We start from the raw sequence: 25,113 nt of genomic DNA on the forward strand, positions 1-25,113 counted from the left end.
ATTATGTAGCTGTGGCTGACTTGGAACAACTTGCTAGATAGACCAGACTGGCTTCACAGTCATAGTGATTTGCCTACAAGTACACCAACACCCTCAGCCAACTAATTATAATTAGCACAATATATGCACAGACCAACTCCTAGAAATTGCTCAAACTTAGGTCAATAGCACAGACAATGCAAAGCTTTGATTCCAAAACATTAACTGGGACTTAATTTGTAAATGGCCACCATTCACTAACAGCATTATAACATTCCACATACAAACTTAGTTACACCCTATAGTCTCCAAAGCTATAGAGATACCCTGTCTGGGGTGGGGGTGAGGGAGATAAGCATGCTATATTTCATCATCTGCCTACCAATATTAAATATTTGATCAGAGGCGCAAAATTCAATATCAAATACAAGTTCAGACTAAGCAATAAGTATATTTCAAAACTAAAAATCTCTAATAAAATAATCTCTTTAAGATTATAAGGAATCAAGTGTAAGAGCATTTGCTGCTGCAGCAGAAAACAGGTTCAGTTCTCTGAAATCATATGGTGGTGGTTCATAATAATCCATAATTCCAATTCTGTATCTGGTGCCCCTTATGGCCTCCCTGGTCAAAACTGTATGCAATACATATGTGGGGGGGGGGGGGGCATGATCCACACATAAAGAGAAAAATTTTTGAAATAATTTATTTTTTGACCAGGTAGTGGTAGAATACACCTTTAGTCCCAGCACTTGGAGAGGCAGAGTCCAACTTGGTTTACAAAGTAGTTCCAGGACAGCCAGAGCTGTTACACAGAGAAACCCTGTCTCTAACAACCAAAAGTAAATAAATAAAATTGTTTTGTTGTGTTGCTCTTTTGCCTGCATCAATGTCTGCATCGGTTTCTTGGAAATAGAGTTACATATACGAGCTGTCGTGTGGTTGCTGGGAACTGAAAGTGGGTCCTCTAGAAGAGTAGTCAATGATGAGCGACCTCTACAGCCCACCAGATTTTAATTTTACATACTGGTGTTTCTGCCTTCATATGTCTGTGTGAGGGTATCTACAGACAGGTGTGAGGTGCCATGTGGGTGCGGAGAATGAAAAGTGGGTCCCCTCTGGAAGAGCAGCCTCTGAGTCATCTCTCCAGGCTCAGAGATTTTTTTTTTTTAAACCGAGGATAAAGAACAAAGTCATATCATCCTTTTCTAGAAACATACCTGTTTAACTTTTATTTCAAATTCTGAATCATTCTTATCAAAGATCACTTGTGCGAGCCGCATCTGTTCAGCCGTTGCCTAGGAAGCAAAAACAGTAGTGGGTTTCAGAAAACAAAATACTAAGACACTAGAATCCAAGTCAAACAGAACTCTGAACCACTAAGCATCACACTTTGAGAAACACTGACTGACTAACCAAGTATGGTAGCACACATTCATAATCCCAGCACCTGAAGAGGCAGAAGCAGGAGGGTCAAGGTCATCATGGAGGGAGGGAGGGAGGTAAGCTGGCCGGCTGAATTTAGGACTCGAAACTATATATAACTATTCCCATAAGAAAACTGCCATGAAATTAAACATAAAGGACTTGTTCCCTTGGCCAAATAACCTTACGGTCATGATGCTTATCTAAATGTCCTTTCCACTGAGGAGGTGAGGACATGGCAGAATAAAACAGCAGCAGTGGCACCGGCCTGTGCCTGTGCTCCCTGTACTCAGAAGCATCCTCCTGCCTCACTACATAACAAGTCCCAAACAAGCCAGGGATAATACATGATAATACAAATGACACCCAACTAGCTATGGTTGGTTCTGAAGAAAAAAAGCTGCGTTTAGCTAAAAAGAATAATTCTGAAGTTCATTCCCTTTTACATTACACTCTAAATGGGTAGAGGGGCCTTTTAGTCAGCTCCACAGGAAATGATTCCTTATTCAAAACCCTGTTCTTAGAAAACAGACTTTTTCTGGAGGCAGTCTGGACTACAGAGTGAGTTCCAGGACAGCTTGAGCTGTTACACAGATAGAGAAATCCTGCCTAAAAAAAAAAAAAAAGAAAAAGAAAAGAAAAAGAAAACGGAACTCTAATTTTTTTTTTAGGTCTCCTGCTACATTATTTATATCAATTAAATATTAGTAACATAGTGTGGTGACTATAAAATGCTCATTTGAGGTTTGTGGTGATAGTTTTTCTTTTTTGGTTCTTTGTACAGGGATTCTCCGCCTAACAGCCCTGGTTGTCCTGGAACTCACTTTGTAGACCAGACAGCTGGTCTTGAACTCACAGGGATCCACCTGCCTCTGTCTCCCAAGTGCTGGAATTAAAGACGTGTGCCACCACTGCCCACTTCCTGTCTTGTTTTTATAGTAACAGAAACTGAATCTAGGACCTCCCACATGCTAGGCAAGCACTATACCACTGAATATATATTCCCTCTCCCCAATGTTTTACACTTTTGTTGTTTTGAGACTTGCTGAGTTTGAAGCCAGACCTAGTGGCACATTCTCACCCCAGCACTTGGGGGCAGAGGCAGGAAGAACTGTGTGAATTATATGTCAGAGGGCCATAGGAAGAGTTCCACAACACTGTCTCAAAAACAGACAGACAGCCTAAATTAGCTGTGAACTCACTCTGTAACCCACAACTCTTGTTACACCGCCTGAGTGGTTGCTATTATAGGATTGTGTCACCAAGCCTATAGTTTCCTGCCTCAATCTACAGAATCCTGAGATTATAGGCATATGTACCAGTATGCTTGGCATCTTAAACTTGGAAAACTTCCAGGATTAGGCCAGTAAGTAAATTCGGTAAAAGACATAAACTTTCTACCCTATCTCTGTACAAGTTTAGTAAATCCAACATTACTTCAAACATTTCTTCAGTTACTCACTTCTTTGCACATCTATTGACTGTTCTTGCACATGCAAGGTATGGACAACGTCAGTCTCTGCACATCCTTTGGGTCCATGTTTCCTTGGCTAGGTGGAAGCCAGAAAACACCAAAGAAGCTCCTGTCTCTAAGCCCTCAGTGCTAGTGTTACCAGAGTACCCAGAATTCCCAGCTTGCCACCTGGTGCTATGCTGCAATCCACCAGTTCTCAAGATTGTACTCTTAGATACTGAGCTATCTTTTCAGGCCCAGGTTACTATTCAGAAAAAGAATTTTTGTTGCCATCGTTTGGACTGCTGCTGCCAGAGCTGATGTTGGAGCAGTCTAATAAGCAAGCCAGCCTGGACTGAAAGTCACTATATAGTCTCACTGACCTTAAATTCAGCGCAATTCTCATGATTCAGCCTTTAGAATGTCAGAACTGTACGTGTGAACCACCATGCCCATCTAAATTATTTAGGGAGGCCAGCCTATAGCACCCATGTGGAGATCGTCTTTCCTACAGTCTCTTGAGAGTCTTTGTCAGAAGCACTTTTATACAATGAACCATCCCACTAGCCCTAAATTATCGTTTTTGTTTTGTTTTTTGAGACATGGTCTCACTGTGTATCCCTGAATGGCCTGGAACTCAAAGAGATCATGCTGGCCTGGCCTCTACTTCCCAAGCAGCATCATGCCTGGCTAAATTAACATTTTCCCTCCAAGACAGGGTTTCTCTATGTCGCTTTGGAACCTGTCCTGGACTGAATGAGCTCTGTAAACCAGGTTGGCCTTGAACTCAAGAAATCCCCCTACCTATGCCCCCCAAGTGCTGAGATTAAAGGCATGTGTTGCCACCACCACCCAGCTAAATTAGCCTTCTTAAAGTCTGCATTGTCTCCTGATTACACATTTAAAAACCTAAATATGTGATCAAGTATGGCACGTAGAATCACAACTAAGGAGAAAAAAGCAGGAGGATCACAATTTCAGGGGTCAGCCTAAGGGACAGAAAGGCAGAGCCTCAGTCAATACAGCAGTCTGTTAAGAATCTCATAAAGGGGGGCTGGAGAGATGGCTCAGAGGTTAAGAGCACTGACTGCTCTTCTAGAGGTCCTGAGTTCAATTCCCAGCAACCACATGGTGGCTCACAACCATCTGTAATGAGATCTGGTGCTCTCCTCTGGCATGCAAGCATACAGGGAAGGAATGTTGTATACATAATAAATAAATAAATCTTTAAAAAAAAAAAAAAGAATCTCATAAAGGAGTGAAGCAGTTTATGTGTACTCGGGACTGAACCAGGGTCTTGTGCATGCTAGGCAGACACTGTACCAACTCAACTACAGCCCAGCTCCATACAGCTTTTATTGTATATATTTCACTCATTACAAGGACCCTTAATTAAGATGCAGTTTCTACATCATAAATCACCTTTCACAAGGACTAAAAAGCCAATCCTAATATCCCAATGTATTCATGCTGTTACCTCAGTTTAACTGTCAAATACTATTGTATTACATCCAGAAAGGTGTCTATACAGAGAAACTCAATGCCCATACTTGCTGACAATGTTAATGCAATCTCCCCCAGGATACACAAAGACAAAATACACTTTCATTATTCCTACAGCCCACCAGTTAACTATCCCCTGACCATCAACTGAGAAGTCCCAGTGTTGTAGACCAAGGCCAACAGCATGATAGGTGGTCAAGGTGAGAGGAAAAGCCAAACGACCTCTGAAATGGAACTCTCATGCTACATTGAATCTAAGTGAGAGTTATTTCTGAGTGAGATGATGAAGTCTCTGACTAACATCCCACAGGAGCAGTCTGTCCCATTTCATGAATTAATACAGCCCCTTCCCTGCTCTCCATAGCAGATGGAAACATTGTATATCACTTTCAATTTAGAATATCTGGGGGTGTGGGAGAGAAGGGAACTGGAGAGATAACTCAGAGATTAAGACCAATGACTGCTCTTGCAGAACACCCAGGTTCAGTTTCCAACACACACATGGCAGCTCAAAACCACCTGTAATTCTAATGTCCAGAGATCCAATACCCTCTTTCCGGTCTCTGTAATACCAGGCATAAATGGTGCACATACATAAATGCAGGTATAACATTCATACATGAAATTTCATTAATAAATGAAAATAAATTTGAAAAATGTTGTGGGGCTGAAAAGACAGCTACTTTATGAAAGTACTTGTGCAAGCATAGGGACCTCAGTTCCAACAGAAAAAGATGAACATGAGAACAAAGGCTTATAACCCTACCACTGTGGAGACAGAAACAGACAGATCTTTGTGAGAATACCTTTAAGTCTACATAGTTCCACAGCAGCAAGGGCTACACAGTGAAATGCTGTCTCAAACAAAACAAGTGGGAAAACCACCAAAGAAAATGGGAAAGCAACATAGCACAGTGGGTAAAGGCACGGACAATTACATGAGCCTGGTGGCCTAAATTCAATACCCAGAACTCTAATCTAAGGTAAAAGGAAAGTTGACAAAGTTGACCTCTCTATATTCACACTATGCTTGCCTTCGTGTGTGAGCTTTCATGTGCTCATAGACTGACTCTCTCTCTCTCTGTCACACACACACATACACACACAGACACACACACACTTTTACTTTTAAAAATAAAGTAAAATAAAATACACGTAGGTAATGAGCCATGATGGCAGTGCTAATATGTAATCTCAACACTCAGGAATCAAGGCAGGAGGACCATGAGTCACAAGCCAACCAAACTATGAAGACCCCTATCTCTAAACAAACAAAACCAGCAAGAAGAAAAACTTTTTTATGCTGTAAGAAACTAAAAAAGAACTGCAAACCAATAAACCACAGTCAGGCAGAAAATAAACAGATGTCAGAGAAAGTAAAATAAATGAAGATTAGAAAAAGGGAAGTCAATCAGTCAGGATAGACTGGATTCACAGTTGGGTAGTCACTCATACTTTTAATCCCAGCAATTGGCGGGATTGAGTGGAGAGTCTGGTCAACATCAAACCCACCCTGGGCTATGGACTGCCTTCCAGATCAACTGAGTTACAGACTAAGACTCTGTATTTAAAAGGGGTGGGGTCTTCTGGTGATGGGAGGTGGGAATGCTTTGCTTTGTTTTTTGGTGGTCCTGGAGACAGAACCTGGGACCTCTAGCAAGATAGGTAGTCACTCTTCTACTAAGCTAGCTCAGAAGTTGACTCAGAGTTGGGTGGGGGCATGAGATGTATGCCAATAAAATAGCACAGCTACAAACAAAAAGATGAGATTCAAGAGTAATATAAGGAGTAAAAGAAGGAACAGTACTACTAGAGAGATTGCAAGGCATGGCAGCATACATCTAAAATCCCAATACTGAAAGAGGAGACTGAGGCAAGGACAGACTAGCAAGAAAGTGAGACCTCACCTCAAACTTGCAAGTAACAACAAAAATGAAACTTTAGGCTCACAAAATTAGACAGCTTAGACAAACAGAAAATCCCAAAAATAAATGCCTAACCACACAAGTCTGGCACCAGAGCTCCACCCCTGGAGTATACATAAATGGTCAGGACGCAAGAGAGCGAGTCTACAATCCCAGCACGTCTACCAAGATGTGACAGCAGAACCCGGTTGGGAAGTTCAAGGCCATCTAGCCTGCAGACGCCTGCCTCAGCAAGAGAATTTACACCTGACCTGCACATCCACACCATGGCTTGTGCCTGCCCTCACTCACATCATACATATACACAAAGCGGGCATCACTTACTGAAAAAGAAGACTCCTAATAGGTTAAGTAACTAAACTAGTCGTCCTCAAAACTTCCCAGACAAGTGTAGCATAGTGGCTCACACCTATAATCCCTAGCACTCATGGGCTGAGGCAGGAAAACTGCAATGTGTTTGAGGGATAACTGGGCTACAGTGAGTTCTGCCTGCCTGGTTTACAGAGTTAAGACCATGTTCTCAATGAATGAATGAATGGATCGTGAAAGCGACGTCAGGCATAGTCAGTTTCTCTAGTTGATTCTAATTCTGAAAACTGATAAAGGACACTTTGCAACTCTCTGAAAACCAGGACTGTAGCTACAGCAAAAACAAAAACATAAATAAGCATACTTTATCAATAGAAAAGTAATTATCAGATCAGGTGCTGGTGGTGCACAACTTAAATCCTAGCATTCGGGAGGCAGAGGCAGGTAGATCTCTAAATTTTAGGCAAACCTAATCTACAGAGTAAATTCCAGGACGGCCAGGGATTATACAGAGAAATCCTGTCTCAAAAATGTTTAAAAAAAAAAAAAAAAAAAAAAAAAACAGGCATTGTGACACATGCCTTTGACCTCAGTGAGTTTGAGGCCAGCCTGATCTATGTAGTCAGTTCCAGGACAGCCAAGGCTTCAGAGAAAAACCCTGTCTCAAAGACAAAAACAAAAAAGAAACCAAGGCTATATGTTCTCAGCAGTTTCCTAAACACTAAAAAAAGGCTAAAATCAACAGACAAGGAAATTAGGCAAAAAAACTAAACAAATTACATGATAGAATTCTATGTTTAAAAATTAAAAATTGTGTTTATGTGTAAACAGAAAAATGAAATCCAAAAATACACCCTTCAAATGTACATAGCATCTTGAGAACAATATAATAAAATTAAACAGGGTAGAAATAACAACGATCTGGTAAACAATTATCATTTTTTCTAAAAACTAAAGTTCCTCTTTAGAAATTACAAAATCACAAAGAGAACTTCCATTTCACTGACAGACAGGATCCTGTAAGTAACTCAAGTCTGACACAATCTGACACTATTTGCTAATGGTTCGGACCTTAATGTATACAGTAGGAAACAGATTATGTTCCCTCCCTCTTAACAATGTAGCAACAGGAACAGTGCTACTGTTAATAAGGAAGCAAGATATGGGCATTTACTAGTTTATTTTGTGTCTATGTGTGTGTCTGGGTGTCAGAAGCCTACAACACACATGTGGAAGTCAGAGGACTTTTAGGATTCAATTCTCTTCCACTACTCAGGTTATGACAATAAAATGCAGGTCCTCAGCCTTGACCTCATGTGTCTCTACTCATGATCTCATGAGCCCATTTCACTGACTGAAATACTTCTGGTATTTATTTACTTATCTATTCGTTCATCCATTTATTTGGGCAGGGGGCGGGGTAGACAGGGTTTCTCTGTAGCTTTGGAACCTGTCCTGAAATTCACTATATCAGGCTGGCCTCAAATGCCTGCCTCTGCCTCCCAAGTTCTGTGATTAAAGGCCTGCGCCACCACCGCTCGGCTACTTCTGGTTCTTCTATACAAGTATAGCTACTACTATACTTGAAAACTGAGTAAAGGGACTCTACAAGCACAAAGCCTGGAATCCAAGAAAGCACACCACATTAGCGACTGTGAAGTGGAAAAGGAGAGCAGGACAGAAGTGATAACTGGAGCTAAGAGACTGATGGTGTGGGGTTGGACAGGTGGATGAATCAGTAAAGTAAAGAATGAAGAACTGAGTTCAAATCCCAGCACTTACCCTTTGTGAGTAAGTTCCAAGACAACGTATGTATCTTTGACTGTCCTGGAACTCGCTCTGTAGACCAGGCTGGTCTCGAACTCAGAGGTACACCTGCCTCTGCCTCCTGAATGCTGGGATTAAAGGTGTGTGCCACCAATGCCTGGCTAATTTACCAATTTTTATAAAGGTGGGGTGGAGGGGAGCTAGAGGTGGAGGTTTAGTATATGGAAATAGCCCTGAAGGAGGCCAAAATAAAAAAGACAAACAGGTATTAAGAGAGCTAAGAAAGATGAGCCCTGCCTGAGCTACATTCATTGCCTGACGAGAAGAAGGGAAATGAAAGAGGAAACAATTTTAAGTGAGTAAAATAATGGATCACTTGTAGCTCCTCCCTGGCTACATGATGAGTATTATTATAAAAAATATACCTGGTGGGGGCTGGAGAAATGGCTCAGAGGTTAAGAGCACTGTTCTTCCAGAGGTCCTGAGTTCAATTCCCAACAAGCACATGTTGGCTCACAACCATCTATAATCAGATCTAGTGCCCTCTTCAGGCCTGCAGGCCGAACACTATATACATAATCTAAATACACACACACACACACACACACACACACACACACCCCTAGTTTCAGAAAGAAGAACAGAGAGTTAGAATTGAGTTATATATTAAGACACCATTTCAACAAGACTTCTTTATCAGGCATGCATGAAACCCTGGGTATGATCCCTAGCACCACACAAAACCAGAAATAAGCATGGTAGTACATGCCTGCAATCCCAGAACTCAGAAGGTAAACAAAGAGGGATCAGGCACTCACAGTCAGTTTCTGCTACAAAGAGAACAAGAATTCAATGAAACACTGTCATAAGGCTGGGTGTAGTAGCGCTATCTTTAATCCCAGCACTTGAGGCAAAGCTGATCTACAAAACTAGCTCCAGGACCACCAGGGATACACAGAGAAAAACTGTCTCATACCAAACAAAAATTTAAAAAAATAATGAAAAAGATACTGTCCCAAAATAAATAAATACATTTGTTGGGACTGGAGAGATGGCTGATTGGTTAAAAACACTTGTTGATCTTGCAGTCCAGGGGACTGTACTCCCTCTTATGACCTCCACAGGCTGCATAAACATAGTACAATGACATACATGCAGGCAAAACATTAATGTTCAAATAAAATAGATAAATCTTAGAAGAGGAGAAATAAACTTAGAATGGCATTGTAGAACTTGCCTTTAGTTGCAGCATTTAAAAGACAAAGGCAGCTGGATCTCCTGTGAGCTCAGGCCAGCCAGAGCTCTATGAAGACAGAAACCATGCCTCAAAATAACACATTAAAAAACAAACAAACAAAAAAAAAAAAGACAAAAAAAAAAACTGTGGAATTCTGTGGTTTCAGATTTTTCAAAAATAAAGTTACTTCATGGGGTAATGTCAAAATGCAGGGCTGGAGAAATGGCCCAGAAGTTAAGAGCACTGGCTGCACTTCCAGAGGTCCTGAGTTCAATTCACATCAACATGGTGGCTCACAGCCCTCTATAGTGAGATCTGGTGCCCTCTTCTGGTGTGCAGCATACATGCAGGAAGAATACTGTATACATACTAATTAAAATAAAAATTTATTTTAAAAAATGTCACCATGTATAGGGACTGTTCTTACAGAGGTCCAGAGTTCAGTTCCCAGCACCCACAACAAACAGCTCACAACCACCTGCCATTGTAGCACCAAAGGTTTGGACATCCACCTCTGGTCATCCCCCAAGATGGCCTGCCCACACTCAATGTGCACATGCCCACATAGAGAAATATGGACACACATGCCGTATAAGTTATAAAAATAATTTTTTTTTATTCTCATAAAGCCCAACAAAAAGGTAGGAACTGGGGTGTTATCTTCCTGAAAAGGTTTATGAATAATGGAGTCTGGGAGAACAAGATTAACAACTGTTGGCTCTGCAGAGAATGGGTTTTTTTGTTTGTTTGTTTTTTGGTGGTGCTAGGGACTGACCCAGGGGTTAACAAATATCCAACCATTAGCTATGCCTCCAAGGCCAAGGGAGCTACATTTAAGCCTAAAAATTCCTTAAGAAATGTCCACTGCCTTTAATTATACACAACTTATACATTTTATTCCTTGACCCTATAAAATATCATACAAAATATTAATTAAAAAAAACATATGCACCAACAAGCATGGCCAGCGATTTCCAGCAAAATAATTACCAATGGCCTCATGCAGGCTAAGTACCATCTCGGTCCCTGGGTGTGTCTCTGTATCTTCACTCGTACAGTCGCACTGTTCCTTGTTTCAGTCATACTCTTTCAGTCATACTCCTCTGTCTTATAAAGTATCAACCACTGACCTATTGAAAAGACTCGCCCTTTTTACTTTAAATATTAACTTTTTTTAACTTTTAACTTTTACAAACATTTACTTTCATCTGTAAAATCTTCCTTTAGTTCTGAACAGAGCACAGACTAGACAACTTCTGAAAGCACAGCTGACAGACTCAGCAGCAGTTTATAAGCATAATATTACAGCAGTAATGCTACATATACATCATCAACAGTTTCAGTCAAAATACTAAATTGTATTACCTTTATAAAATACTCTACAAACCTTAATCAAGAAGATACTTTATTACATAAACAGTTCAATTATCCAATAAACAAACATAAGAGTATAATAGGGAAGTTACCAGGCTGAGCTCAAGAAGTGTCAAGAGGTCTGTAAAGCTTAGGAAAAAAAGAGGAAAAAGTAGGGTCAACTAATAATTCCAACTTAAAACAACGTTAGTGCACCCTCCCCAACAGTTTGTAATTCTAGTTCTAGGGAACTCTGATGCCCTCTTCTGGCCCCCCAAGACACCAGGCCCACAACTTGTGCATAGATATATATATACAGGTGAAAACACCCATATACACATATAATTTTTAATTTGTAAGAAAACTATGCTTAAAGATTCCCCAGTGAACATATTTCTTTAACTGGACTGTTCTCCAGAAACCATTGGATAATTTATTGAAGCAGGGGTATGTTTTGTTTAGAATTTTTATTTTATCTAGGGGCAGGGGCTATATATAACCCAGGCAGCAAGAAACTCAGTATACAAACTAGACTAGCCTGGAACTCACAGCAATCCTTCCACATCATCCTAGTACTAGAACAATAAAACATCCAGTTAGCCTATTTTTGAACTACTCTAGTTTTTTTAACTTACATTTATCCGTTTATTCTTAAGTCTGTGTATGTGCCCATTCCTACACGTGTACACATGTACATACACAGAAGATACAGGACAGACTTCCAGAGCTCTCTTTATCCATCATGCGGGCTCTAAAAACCAAACTGAGGTCATTAAGCTGGGCAACAAATATCTTTATTCACCGAGCCCCTATTTTATTTTTTTAAACCATCCTTATAGGTGGGCATGGGGCATGACACTGATACTAGCTAGTGCTAAAGGGCAAAGACAGAAGGATATTAGTAGTATGTTTAAGAGCAATTTTCTCTAAATCATTGACACTGTCTCAAAAACAAAACAGTAATAGGGACAAGAAGGTCTGTAAATTTATATTACACAAATATAAATACAAAACCACATGTTTTCAATAATTGATATTTAATTTTAAATATAAAATAAACATAATTTTATTTTCTACTTATTATTTACTTTGAGATAGGGTCTCTCTATGTAGCACTTTAAGTTTCAAAACTTGCTATATATATATAAAATCAGACTGACCTCTAACTTGCAGAGATCTGCCTGCCTCTGACTCTTGTGTGCTGAGATTAAAGGTACATACCACCAAAGCCTGATATCTTGCTATGTAATTAAATTATTTGTTTGTCTGTATGTGGGTATGCACACACACACAGCACCCAAGTATAGGACAGAGAATAATCTGCAGGCGTGGATCCCTGTTTCAATCATGTGAGACCCAGGATCAAACTCAGGTTATAAGACTCGGTAGCAAGGACCTTTATCAGCAGATCCTTTTCACCAACCCTGATTTCTAATTTGTAATCCACTGACTTAGAGAAGCCTGTCTACAGATGGGATTAGAGGAATGGACATTCATGTCCACCTCAAGTTTCAAATCCTAACTTTATAGTTTGTGGAACATACAATAAAAATTACCACTTCCTGATAGCAACTGAATATAATTTCCAATTCCTTACCATCATTCTGCAAGATTAATACTCTATTTTGCATTTTAAAACACCAATTGGCCTTCCTAAGATACTAGAGGACTATTAGCTACTTTATAGTCAACTGGTAAAACTAATCACTATTAAAATACAACAAACTTAACCCTATTATATCATCGAATACAAATCACATCCAGTTGAAACTATACTTCAGTGGAAGAACATTTGCCTAATATATGCAAGATTCTGAGTTTGGTGCCTAGCACTGAAAAGGGGAAAAAATAATAGATCACATTTACTTATACCAAAAATATGTAATTAATTCTAATCATAAAAAAGTATATAAACTCAAGCTAGAAGACAATATAGATATAATATTTCTGTAACCTCTCAGATGTCAAAGTAAAGAAACTGAAGAAAAAGCCTATCCTACTAATGGTAGACTTAAAATTCCAGCTAATCAGGAAGCTGAAGGATGGCTGAGAGGAAAAGCTTGTGCTAAGCATAATGGAGCTGGTACGGGAAGAAGACAAAAAGAGACATCAACTGGAGAGAACGGATGTCTAAATAATACTTAACTAAAAAGGACAGACACTATTGCCAGGAACAAAAAAAGCACTCCAGATTGTATCTTGCTTAATTAATAAAGATGTGGACTCATGACCCAAAACTCGGGCTTACAGAAATCCAAAGCAGTTCTTTCATCACTAACCCTGGAGAGAAAATCCCTACCACTAGATATTACTATACTAGTATAGATATTCCTATACTAGTACCCTAACAAATATTCTTTATTGTCACTTTAAGGAAGGTAACTGTCAGGAAATCATTTTATATTAGAGCAAACAATTAAAACATGTAGCCCAGGCTGACTTCAAACACACTACAGCCAAAGATAACACTGAACTTCTGATCCCCTGCCTCCACTTCCTGAGTGCTGAGATTACAGGCTTGTTCCACCGTGCCCAGTTTTCATGGTGGTGAAGACTGAACCCAGGGATTCATACAGGCTAGGCAAATAACCATGATTAGGTTACATCCCCAAGTGTGTACTCATATATGTATATTGTACTGGGATTGTGACGGGCACTTCATGTATGTTAGTCAAATGTTTTACCACTGAGCAAGCAATAACGTCAGTCCAACATAAAACCTCCCCTGGCAGTATTTTTTTTTAAAAAAATACTTTAAATAATTTTATAAACAGCAAAATCAGAAACTAGTTCTTAGTCAGAGCAAATGGTGTATGACTTTAATCCCAGCGCAAGAGGCAGAGGCAGGTGGGTTTTTGTGTGTTTGAGGCCAGCCTGGTCTACAGAGCAAGTTTCAGGACAGAGATGCACAATAGGCTGTGCCTCAAAACTAAACAAAAAAGAAACTCCACTACATGTGAGGCTATGACAAGATGGCAACATTATAAGATTCCTTTTTTAAAGGTTTCCCCCATTTTTTTCTGTTATTATTATTATAAATGTATGTATGAGTGCAAGCTTGTGCATACTGTGGCATGCATGTATAAGTGGAAAGGCTTTTGGAAGCTGATTTTCTTATTTCCAATGTGTATTTCTGGGCTCAAATTCAGGGCTCAAGGCTTGCATGGTAGGAGCTTTTACCAAATGAGCAATCTCACTATCCTACAATGCCTACTATTTTTCTTCCTTTGTTATAAAAGTGTATATATTATATGCACATGTGGAGGTGACAGAAAACCTCTGTGGAATCAATTCCATCCTTCCATCAAACTCAGGTTGCTAGGCCTGTGGGGCAAGTCCTTCAACCAGTGAGCAATCTTGTAGGCCCAAAACAACAGGAGGACTGGAAAGAGGGCTCAGTGTTTAAGAACACTGACTGCTCTTCCAAAGTTAAGAATTCAATGCCCAGCAACCACATGGTGGCTCACAACCATCCAAAAGATCTAATGCCCTCTAATGCATGTGTACATACAGATAGAGCATAAAATACATAAAAAAATAAATATGGGGGGGGGGGGAAGACAGCAAATCAGGTTGGAGAGATGGCTTGGTGGTTAAGAACACTGTTCCTCCAAAAGATCCAGGTTTGATTTCCAAAACACATATGGTGGCTCTCAACTACCTGTTAACTGTGTATGTGGTATAGACATTTATGCAGGAATAATACCCATACATGTAAATAAACAAAATGTAAAAAAAGAAAAAGGACATGATGGTACACTATAAACAGGTTGGCTTCAGACTCGGAGATCTGCCTGCCTCTGCCTTAGGTACTGAGATTAAAGGCCAGTGCTACCACGCTCAGCATGGCGGTCTTTCTTGATCAATTTGTGAAGAATACTTATCAGAGTAAAAGAACTTAGAGTTAAGATATAAAATAGCAGATATTTATACAAACTTTAGATTCAATTTAACACAAAAATTATGAAAAAAAATATACTCTGTACCAAGCACTTAAGTATGAAATTATACAAAAGCCCCTGAAAAGAGTAAGGGAAATCGCTCATTGGTAAAATACTTGCCTCATGCATAAAACCCCATGTTCTAACCCCAATACCAAAAATAAAGCATCAAAATGAGCCATAGTAGTCCAAGTCTGAAACCCCAGACACAACCCTGGAAGTTGAAGCAGAGAAATAGTGAATTCAAAGCCTGACTGGCTAACCTATTAAGACCTAATCTCAAAACAAAACAAACAAACAAACAAAAACAATAAAAATGCATGAAACCATGGATCTGGTATTAGAATGGACTAGATTAAGATTGATTACTCACTAAGACAATTCTGCTAAGGGTCGGTCAGCAAGACAGTTTAGTAGCAGGAAGGAAGGAAGGTAAGGGCCCCCATAAGCAACCTTGACACTTGAGTTCCATCCCTGACCTCAAAAAAACCACAATGATATTGTGTGCATGTGTGCATGCATAAGCGTTCACACACATAGTTAATAAATGTAAAAAGAGTAAATAATAAAACATGAAGGGAGAAAGACACTGTTTCTGTTAAAAAGCTTGTCAACTGGATCAATATATTATAGACACTGTGCTCAGTGTCTCACTTCATTTAAAAGAGTAACAGAGGAGCTGGGAGTGCAGTTCAGTAGTAGCATGCTGGTCTACAACACAAGGGGCTCTGGGTTCAATTCCTAGTGCCATAAACTGGACCATGAAATAAAGAAAGAGGAAGGAAGGAAACTGCTGTAGCAGAGATGATACAACTGGAATTCAGGATTATTAAACAAATGGTTCTCTGGGAACAACATTCAATCTTAGCATTATCCCCTCTTTCCTACACTTATTACATACTCACTTTGTGAACACAATGTGAAATCCTGAGTTTCCTAGAAAGGGAACTTTTAAAGCATTTCTTCTCCCTAAAGTGTCTTTACTTATAACTAAGAAAGAAACTCCACAAGACTTACATGTATTACTTGTTTCTGTTGCTGTGCTGCGTGTGTTGTTGGCATCTGTGTTTTTTCCCGAGCACCTCGGCAACGATCATTGTTCACCGAAGTCATCATATACAGAATATACAAAATAATGTATGTACAAAATACAAAATCTGCAAGAAAGAAAGCACTGTAAGCAAAACATCCAAATCATGGGGGTAAAAAACAAATATCTAATTCAGGAGGTAAAAGACCGCATAATAAAACTTAAGTATGTTTCACATATTTAACAAGAGCTAAGTATGGTAGCACAAGTCTCTTTTAATTCCAGCACTTGGGAGGCTGAGGCAAGCAGATCTGAATTGAGGCCAGCCTGGTCTACACATAGCAAGTTCCAGGTCAGTCAGAGCTAGAGTCTTCCTTAATAAAAAAGGAAGGAAGGAAGGAAGGAAGGAAGGAAGGAAGGAAAGAAGGAAGGAAGGAAGGAAGGAAGGAAGTCGGGCATATGCCTTTAATCCCAACACTTGGGAGGCAGAGACAGGTGGATGGATCTCTGTGAGTTCAAGGACAGCATGGTCTACAAGAACTAGTTCCAGGGGCTGGAGAGATGGCTCAGAGGTTAAGAGCATTGCCTGCTCTTCCAAAGGTCCTGAGTTCAATTCCCAGTAACCATATGATGGCTCACAACCATCTGTAATGGGGTCTGGTGCCCTCTTCTGGCCTGCAGGCATACATGGAAGGAATGCTGTATACATAATAAATAAATAAATATTTAAAAAAAAAAGAGCTAGTTCCAGAACAGGCTTCAAGGCTATAAAGAAACTCTGTCTCTTTTAGAAAAGGGGGGGGGGGGCGCGGGCGGTGGTGGCGCACGCCTTTAATCCCAGCACTCGGGAGGCAGACGGATCTCTGTGAGTTCGAGGCCAGCCTGGTCTACAAGAGCTAGTTCCAGGACAGGCTCCAACGCCACAGAGAAACTCTGTCTCGAAAAACAAAAACAAAAACAAAAAAAGAAAAGAAAAAGGGGGGGAAGGGAGGAGAAGGGGCTGGAAAGATGGCTAAGAGCACTGGCTACTGAGTTCAATTCCCAGCACCCACATGGTGGTTCACAACCATCTATAGTGGGGTCTGATGCCCTCTTCCGGCATAAAGGTGTACAAGCAGATAGAGCACACACATACATTTAAAAAAATCTTAAAAAAAAAAAAAACAGTTCAGGAACATTCTAAATTATGATTGTATAATTTTTGGTGGGTGGGAGACAGAACTTCATAAATACTAAAATGTATACTCTACAACATAGCTACATCATCAGCTACTTGTGAATATTTAGTTAATTTTGCTAATGCAATCAAAAATGCTATGGTTGGGAGAAGATGGCTCAGTGGGGAAAGGCACTTGCCACCAAGCCTGACAACCTTAGTTCACTTTCTGAGACTAACACAGTAGGAAAGGATCAACGCTCACAAACTGTCATCAGACCTCTCTTTGTGCATCCTGACACTCAATGCCCACAAATATACATATACAGACACACACACAGCAAAACAAAACAAAAAAATGTAAACACATTTTCATATTAATGGGAAAAGATGGCACATGTTTGTAATGCCAATACTTGAAACACTCTGACAAGATGATTGAGTTCCAGGGACATAAAGAGATGGCTTAGCAGTTAAGAACATTTGCTGTGCAATCATGAGGACTACATTTTTGCATTCCAGCACTCACACCAAGCCAGAGCTCCAGGTACACATTAACACAAGCTCTACTGGAAGCAGCCTTAAACCATCCATAGTACAATCTGAAGGTAGGTATAGTAGCCCATGTCTATAATACTGGCACTCAAGTACAGGGAGAAGGATCATTAGTTCAAGGTTATCCTCAGCTACATAGAATTTAAGGGAAGCCTGGCTACATGACACCTTGCCTCAAATGCAAAATTCTGGATAATTTTAATTTGTGGCATAACTACCACTAAGCACAAGGTAAATAATACAAATAAGTCATATCACAATGAAAAGCTAAGTTTCTACCCGTTTATTTTTTGAAAATATCTAAAACAGGAATGAAGTGACCAGGATTATTTCCCTAAGAGTTTTCCCTCTGCCTTATCCACATGTTCCTGTTCTCTTCTCTTGGATGTGGGGTTCCATTATGCTGCTCAGACTGACCTCGAACGCACTGCTTTGCTTTCGCTCCAGGTATAACTGACCACAGACTCCCCAAGCTACATTCAACTATTTTACTTGTTTACTGATTACCAATAGTTCTGCTCAATGAACTGACATCCACTCTTCCTCAGTATAACAGAGCCTCTCCTTACAAGAAGGCATCCTGAGAAAACTACAGGAACAGAGCACAAACCCTTACACTAAACTGCGTAACCTTGTGATTTACAAAAGATTGACGTCTTAGAGCCTATGACAACAGAACATCAGTCTGATGTTATGAACCTGATTTGTCTCAAAATACAAAAGATTTGGGGGTCAACAGAACTCATAAGCAATTAAAGTTCCTTGCTATCATACCTGACAACCCAAGTTAAGTCAACAGGACCCATATAATGAAGAGAACTGACTCCTCCAAGTTGCCCTATGACATTCCAACATGGCATAGACATACAAATAAGTGGCCTTTTTTTAATAGTATTTTTTTGAATGGGGGTTGAGGATGTAGGTCAGTAGGTAGAGTACCTAGGCAACATGCATGAAACCCTGAATAATCCCCCAGCACTATATAAAGCTGGCATACTGATGCACACCTGTAATTCTACATTCAGGTAGAGATAGAAGACCACAACTTATGGCCACCCTCACCTACAAAGTAAACTTGAGACCTGCCTGGAATACAAGAAACCCTATTCCTGCTAAAAAGAGCAAGACTATTACAGACTATTTATTTACACTGTAAAGATATGTCTCTACCTAAGATACCTTCTGACCAACTTAATAATAAGCTGAATGGCCAATAGCTAGACAAAAAAGAATAGGCTGGACTTCCGGACAGAGAGAGGATGCCAGAGGGATAAATCAAAGCATGAGACGTGGACCAATCCTGATGTTCCCTATATAGGAAGGGTAAAAGTCACATGGCAGAATTTAGATTAATAAAAGCAGGTTAAAGGCTGGAGAGATGGCTCAGTGGTTAAGAGCATTGCCTGCTCTTCCAAAGGTCATGAGTTCAATTCCTGGCAACCACATGATGGCTCACAACCATCTGTAATGCGGTCTGCTGCCCTCTTCTGGTCTGCAGACACACACAGACAGAATACTGCATACATAATTAATTAATAGCAGGTTAATGTGTTAAAAGAGCTTGTTGAAGATAAGGCCACGCTTTCATAATTATTAAGTCTCTATGTCATTATTTGCTAGCTGGCAGTCCAAAGATAGTCTGAAAAGAAAGCTAGCTACACAAGATGGCTCAGTAGCTGAGAGTGATTGCTAAAAAAGTCTCACAACCACTGGGCAGTGGTGGCGCACTCCTCTAATCCCAGCACTTGGGAGGCAGAGGCAGGTGGAGCTCTGTGAGTTTCAGGCCAGCTTGGTCTACAAGAGCTAGCTCCAGGACAGGCTCCAAAGCTACAAAGAGATGATGTGGAAGGGTCTTCTGTTTGAGTTGATTTCATTGACTAATAAAGAAACTGCCTGGTTCATTTGATTGGCCAGCCCTTAGGTGGGCGGAGTAAACAGAACAGAATGCTGGGAAGTTAATAAATTGCCATGCCTCCCCTCTCTGGGGCAGATGCTGGGCCTCTCCTCAGGGAGACAGATGCGATGAAGCCAGCCACCAGGTCAGACATGCTGAATCCTTCCTGGTAAGACACCACTTTCGTGGTGCTACACAGATTATTAGATATGGGTTAATCAGGATGTGAGTAAGAGGCTGGAACTAATGAGCCAGGCAGTGTTTAAATGAATGCAGTTTGTGTGTTATTTCGGGGCATAAGCTAGCCAGGCAGCCAGGAGCTGTGGCGGCATGAACGCAGCCCGCAGCTCCTCACTACAAAGAGAAACTGTGTCTCAAAACATCAGAAACAAAAAAAGTCTAACAACCCACGTTCAATAGGATGGAAGAAGAGAACCCATTCCTAAAACTGTCCTCTGATCTCCACATGTGAATCCTGGCCCACATAATAAAATTTTAAATTAAAAAATTAGGGGCTGCCAATAGTGGTGGCAGTGGCTCATGGCTTTAATCCCTGCACTTCTGTGCATTCAAGGTCAGTCTGGTCTCCAAATCAAGTTCCAGGACAGCCAGGGCCAGAGAGAAACCATGTCCAGAAAACAAAACAAAAATTAAAAGAAAAATAAAAATCAGGTGCCAGCAAGATGTCTAACACTTGCTGCCCAACCTGACCACCTGAGTTCAATCCCTGGGAGCACAGATAGAGGGTGAAAATAAACTCCCACAATTTGTCTTCTGACCTCCCTGCTTGTACCATGGCAAGTGCATGTGCCCCACAAGTACACAAACATCAAAGTATAAGACTTAAACTAATTCAGGGCTGGAGAGATAGCACAGAGACGGAGAGCTCTCAGACTGCTCCTGCAAAGAACCCAAGTTCAGTGCCCAGCACCAGCTTCAGGCTGCTTACAATTTCCTGAACTCCAGTACTAGGAGATGCAACGCCTCTGGTCTCTCAGGGCACAAGCACAAATCTACACCATCAAGAAAGGAAGGACAGGCGGACGAACGGACAGACAGACAGACGAAAGGAAGGATAAATGAATGAATCCTTTTTAAAAGTTAGGTCCAGCAGAGGCAGGCAGATCTCTGAGTTTAAGGTCATCCTAGTCTACATATTGAGTTCCAGGCAACCAGGACTATATAATGAGACCCTATCACAAAAACAAAAATAATTTCAGGACTGTAAAGATGGCTCAGAAGTTAGGAGCACTGGCTGCTCTTCCAGAGGGCCCAAATTTAATTCTCAACACCATGGAAGTGTATCTGTAACTATCTGTAACTTCAGTCCCAGGGCATCTGACACCCTCTTCTGGGCTCCCTAGACACTATGCATGTGGCGCAGAGACATGCCTACAAGAAAAACATTCATACACAAGTGTAGTGGTGTTATGTCATGTTTTGTTTTGCTTTTTTCAAGACAAGGTCTAAGGTCTTTCTGTATAAAGCTAGTCCTGGAACTCCCTCAGTAGATCAGGCTGGTCTGTAACTCACCTGCCTCTGTCTCTGAGGGCTGAGATTGAAGGCAAGCACTACCACCAATCGGCGTAAATTAAAATTTTTAAAAATAAATTTTTACTAATTCAGAGTATAAACATTAAAATTCTGTATCTCCACTTTAAACAGCAAGTAAAACATTTCTAATGAATATGTAATCATGCAAAAAAAATGGCCCCAGTTCCAGAATTAAAGCAAAATAGGCTGTTGCTCTAGCCCTAGCTGTCCTTGAGCTATCTATTTAGACCAGACTGGCCTTGAACTCAGAGATCTCCATCTCCCTCTCTGCCAAACTCATTAATTAAATAGTTTAGAATGACCTTGAATCCTTGATCTTTCTGTCTCTACCTCCCAAGTACTGGGATTATGGGTGTGTGTCACCAGCACCAGCTGGTTTTTAAGTTTAAGATTTATTTTTAAGTGTGATCACTTTACCTGCGTGTATGTGTGTTGACCACTTGTGACCTGCAGGAGGTCAGAGAGGTCAGATTTCCTGGAACTGAAAAGTGGTTGTGAACTGGGTGCTGGTAACCCAGTCTAGGTCCTCTGCAAGAACAGTTAAGAACTCTTTAGTCACTGAAGCATCCTTCCAGCCTGGTTTTTTATTGTTTGAGATAGGCACTTGCAATACTATAGCCCAGACTGACCTGGAACACAAACACTTCCAAGTGGTGAGATTATTGGTATATTACATAGCTTAGTGGCAGAAGACTTGTCTAGCATATGTGACATGTCCTGCGTGCTATCCCTAATCCTACAGAAGAAACACACATACACACGGCTACAAATTATAAAATTTAGCAACACAACAGAGGTGGAGGGTGAAATGGCACAGTGAATAAAGCCCTCGCCACAGCTCTCCAACCCAGCTAAAAGCCACATGAAGTAGCATGCATCTCTAATTCCAGCACTCATGCTGAGATGGGAGATGAAAAAGAGAACTACCGCCAGTCAGCCTGGAATACACAGCATGACACGACAAGAGACTCTGCCTCAACAAGGTGAAGGCAAGAACAAACTCCTAGACAATGTGCATGTGCACACACTCACACCTCTCATTCCCCCCTCTCCCGCACACACAGACAATACGGGAAGGAGGGAGGAAGGAAGAAGGGAAGGAGGACCTTACCAAAGCAATCACCAAAAACCCTTATAATTGTTTACTACCTCTAAACTGAAAATGGAGGGCATAGAAACCAGATTAAGAACACCTTCAGACGGGCGGTGGTGGCGCATGCCTTTAATCCCAGCACTGGGGAGGCAGAGGCAGGCGGATCTCTGTGAGTTCGAGACCAGTCTGGTCTACAAGAGCTAGTTCCAGGACAGGCTCTAAAGCTGCAGAGAAACCCTGTCTCGAAAAACCAAAAAAAAAAAATAACACCTTCAATCAGCACCCCAAAACAGCACATGGGGAATTCTACCTGCTTTTGGGAACAGAACCTTGTGTAGTAAATAGATCTGTGTCTGCAACACACACCCAGTTAGTTGCCAGACATAGGAATTGCATTTACACTGTTTGCCATCAGCTCTACTACTCTGGAACAGGTTCCAAGAGAATTCTTAGAATAGAAACAGACAAGAGCAAGAGACTTCTAAAAATAATCTGTCAGAAACTCTTCCATATCTCAGGTTCTTGAGCTACAGAAAGCATGAGGTTACTCAGATCTATCCAGTGAAATTTCAAAACCCAAATGAAAAAACAAAAAACAAATGACATTTCTACTTCTTTTACCTCATCTTATTCAAAGTAACTAAAGATATGATACAGTGATAGATTTCAACTTAGAACTGGTGATACATTTTTAATTTCTTTAAAACAAAAAACAGAAATTTCCTCCTTTATCTAAGGTACATAAACAGTCTACACCTGTGCTATGAGGGAAGTGTACAGTTGTGAAAGTCAGGTCAACTTTAGGGAATGATGTCTCTACATCGCCACAAGCTCTAGCAGTCAAACTCAGGTCATCAGGTTTGGAGACAAACAAGTATTTTTACCTACTGAGCCATTTCACTGGTTCTAGAAAAAGTTTAAGCCAATACTTTTTTCCTTTGCAAGCAAGGTACTTCAGATAAACAACTGTTCCCAAAAGATCCCCACAGAAGAGTATCCAGCTCAGTGATAAATTGCTTGCCTAGCATTCATGAAGCCCTGGATTCGATTCCTGCTGCTGAGGTAAGGAGGAGGGAGAACGGAGATAGGATTTCTCAGTTTAGAATGAATTGAGAATTGTTAACAGCCACCTACTTCTCTAAAAGTTTACACAAACACAAATTCATCACGAAGACACTAACTTTAAGGCAAAACTAACTTAAAACTGCTATCTTAAAACTGCTATCTAAAGTGACAAACTGGGTCAGGGAAAGACTCATAAAATACAGCGGAAGGGCTGGAGAGATGGCTCAGTGGTTAAGAGCACTGGCTGCTCTTCCAGGTCATGAGTTCAATTCCCAGCAGCCACATGGTGGCTCACAACCATCTGTAATGAGATCTGGCACCCTCTTCTGGCATGTGAGCATACATGGTGGCAGAATTATATACATAACAAATAAATCTTTTAAAAAATACGGCAGAAAACGAGGAAGACACCCAGCATCAACTTCTTGCCTCTACACACATTACCCACAAAGAATGCCTATTGAGGATATTAACTCAGTTCAGAGTCTTCTTATTTGGTAAAGATAATCCCAAAATTCTAAAACCAGTAAGTAATGATACCAGCAGCAAACATATATATTATATGTGCCAGACACTACTTTAAGATGTCAGGTAGCCTGGTACTTGCTATGCAGCATGACACTGGATATGTAGCCCAGGCTACCCCAAAAACTTATGACTGATTTTAGGGTATTAAATCATAAACTTTTCCAGCACTCCTAAGTACATACTACTCCCACTTTACAGAGTCACAGATCATTAAGCGACAAAGTGAAGAATTCAAACCCACCTGGCTCCCTAGTCTATGAAATACTATACCAAAGTCAAATGTTCAATTATAGAAATCTAACAGTCTCCAACTCCTACGAGGCAGCAACTGTTGACATCACCTGAATACCTCATTCCTAATCCAAAATATCTTGTCCACAGGCTTTCGAATATCCATTTACTTTCCAACATTAATGACCTCTGTGACCAATTCTGCTCTATTACTTTCATTTCATTTCCAATCTGCATTCTTGTTTTTTCTATCAGAATTCATTATTCTCAACCTTTTTCTGCCTGGGAAATTAGTAAAGATTCTCGACAGGCAGCAAGAAATCAACACTGCCAATCTGGTATAAAATAAGGCAACAAGGGTGTCAAACACTCAATTATGAGGCCTAATTCCATGCAGCTCAACTGCTAGTGTCTGCATGCCAGGAGCTGACCAAGCTGATCCTTTTATTCTCCACAGCTGCGGAGGGCAGGATCAGGCCTCTCCCAGCTGGTGGATAAGGATGAACTCCCTACACCCACAAACGTTACCAGCTGGGCAGGGCTTATAACCTGCCCGTGAAAAAGACGAGTGCACTGAACTCCACATTAGAGGACATCAAATTTTATCTATCTCTGGCTATCTACAGAAGGAAAACCATTTTACTGCCTGTGGCTTCTTCATACATGCGTCCCATTCCAGCTATCCAGATTTCTCAACACTAAACCTCATCTTTCTTATTAGGTTACTGCTCTCATCTTTCATGGTGCTAGGGATCGAACCCAGGACTTCATGTGCAAGGCAACGATTCTACCACCATGCTACTACCCAACCTTTAAACCCTATCTAATCTGGCAGGACCAAGGATTTTTTGCCCTCCAAAGAAAAATCACTCATTATTCGTAACTAATCTTTACCCCTACCTCTAACAGACCTGTCTCCAAACAAAAAGCCCATATTACACACAGTATTTCACAGAACCTATGATGTAAATAAAAAGAGCCTTGGAAGTGTATTCCCTCAGCTCTTTATTTGTTCTGAGGCAGGATCTCTCTTTGTAGCCCTGATTGGCCTCCTACATATATCAGGCTGTCCTCAAACTTGTGGTAAGCCTTCGGTTTCTTTGACAAAGTTCCCA

At 40.7% G+C, this 25,113-nt stretch overlaps 1 protein-coding gene across 3 annotated transcripts in view; it reads right to left on the reverse strand.

Annotated features, from left to right (window-relative positions):
- The window catches only part of Ubap2 (ubiquitin associated protein 2), a 70,024-nt gene that overhangs the window by 32,964 nt on the left and 11,947 nt on the right, over positions 1–25,113 (reverse strand). For 2 of the 3 annotated variants that reach the window (XM_038347854.2, XM_038347853.2), the window contains exons 2-3: positions 15,910–16,049; positions 1,200–1,277 (exon numbers count right to left, since the gene is read on the reverse strand). In XM_038347854.2, the coding sequence (XP_038203782.1) occupies positions 1,200–1,277; positions 15,910–16,008 (177 nt within the window). In that variant the 5' untranslated portion in view covers positions 16,009–16,049. Of the gene's footprint in view, positions 1–1,199; positions 1,278–11,064; positions 11,095–15,909; positions 16,050–25,113 lie in introns of those variants that run through there. The other variant, XM_038347855.2, reaches the window with a different exon arrangement.

The sequence above is a fragment of the Arvicola amphibius genome, chromosome 11 (assembly GCF_903992535.2).
Source record: "Arvicola amphibius chromosome 11, mArvAmp1.2, whole genome shotgun sequence".
Lineage (NCBI taxonomy): Eukaryota > Metazoa > Chordata > Mammalia > Rodentia > Cricetidae > Arvicola > Arvicola amphibius.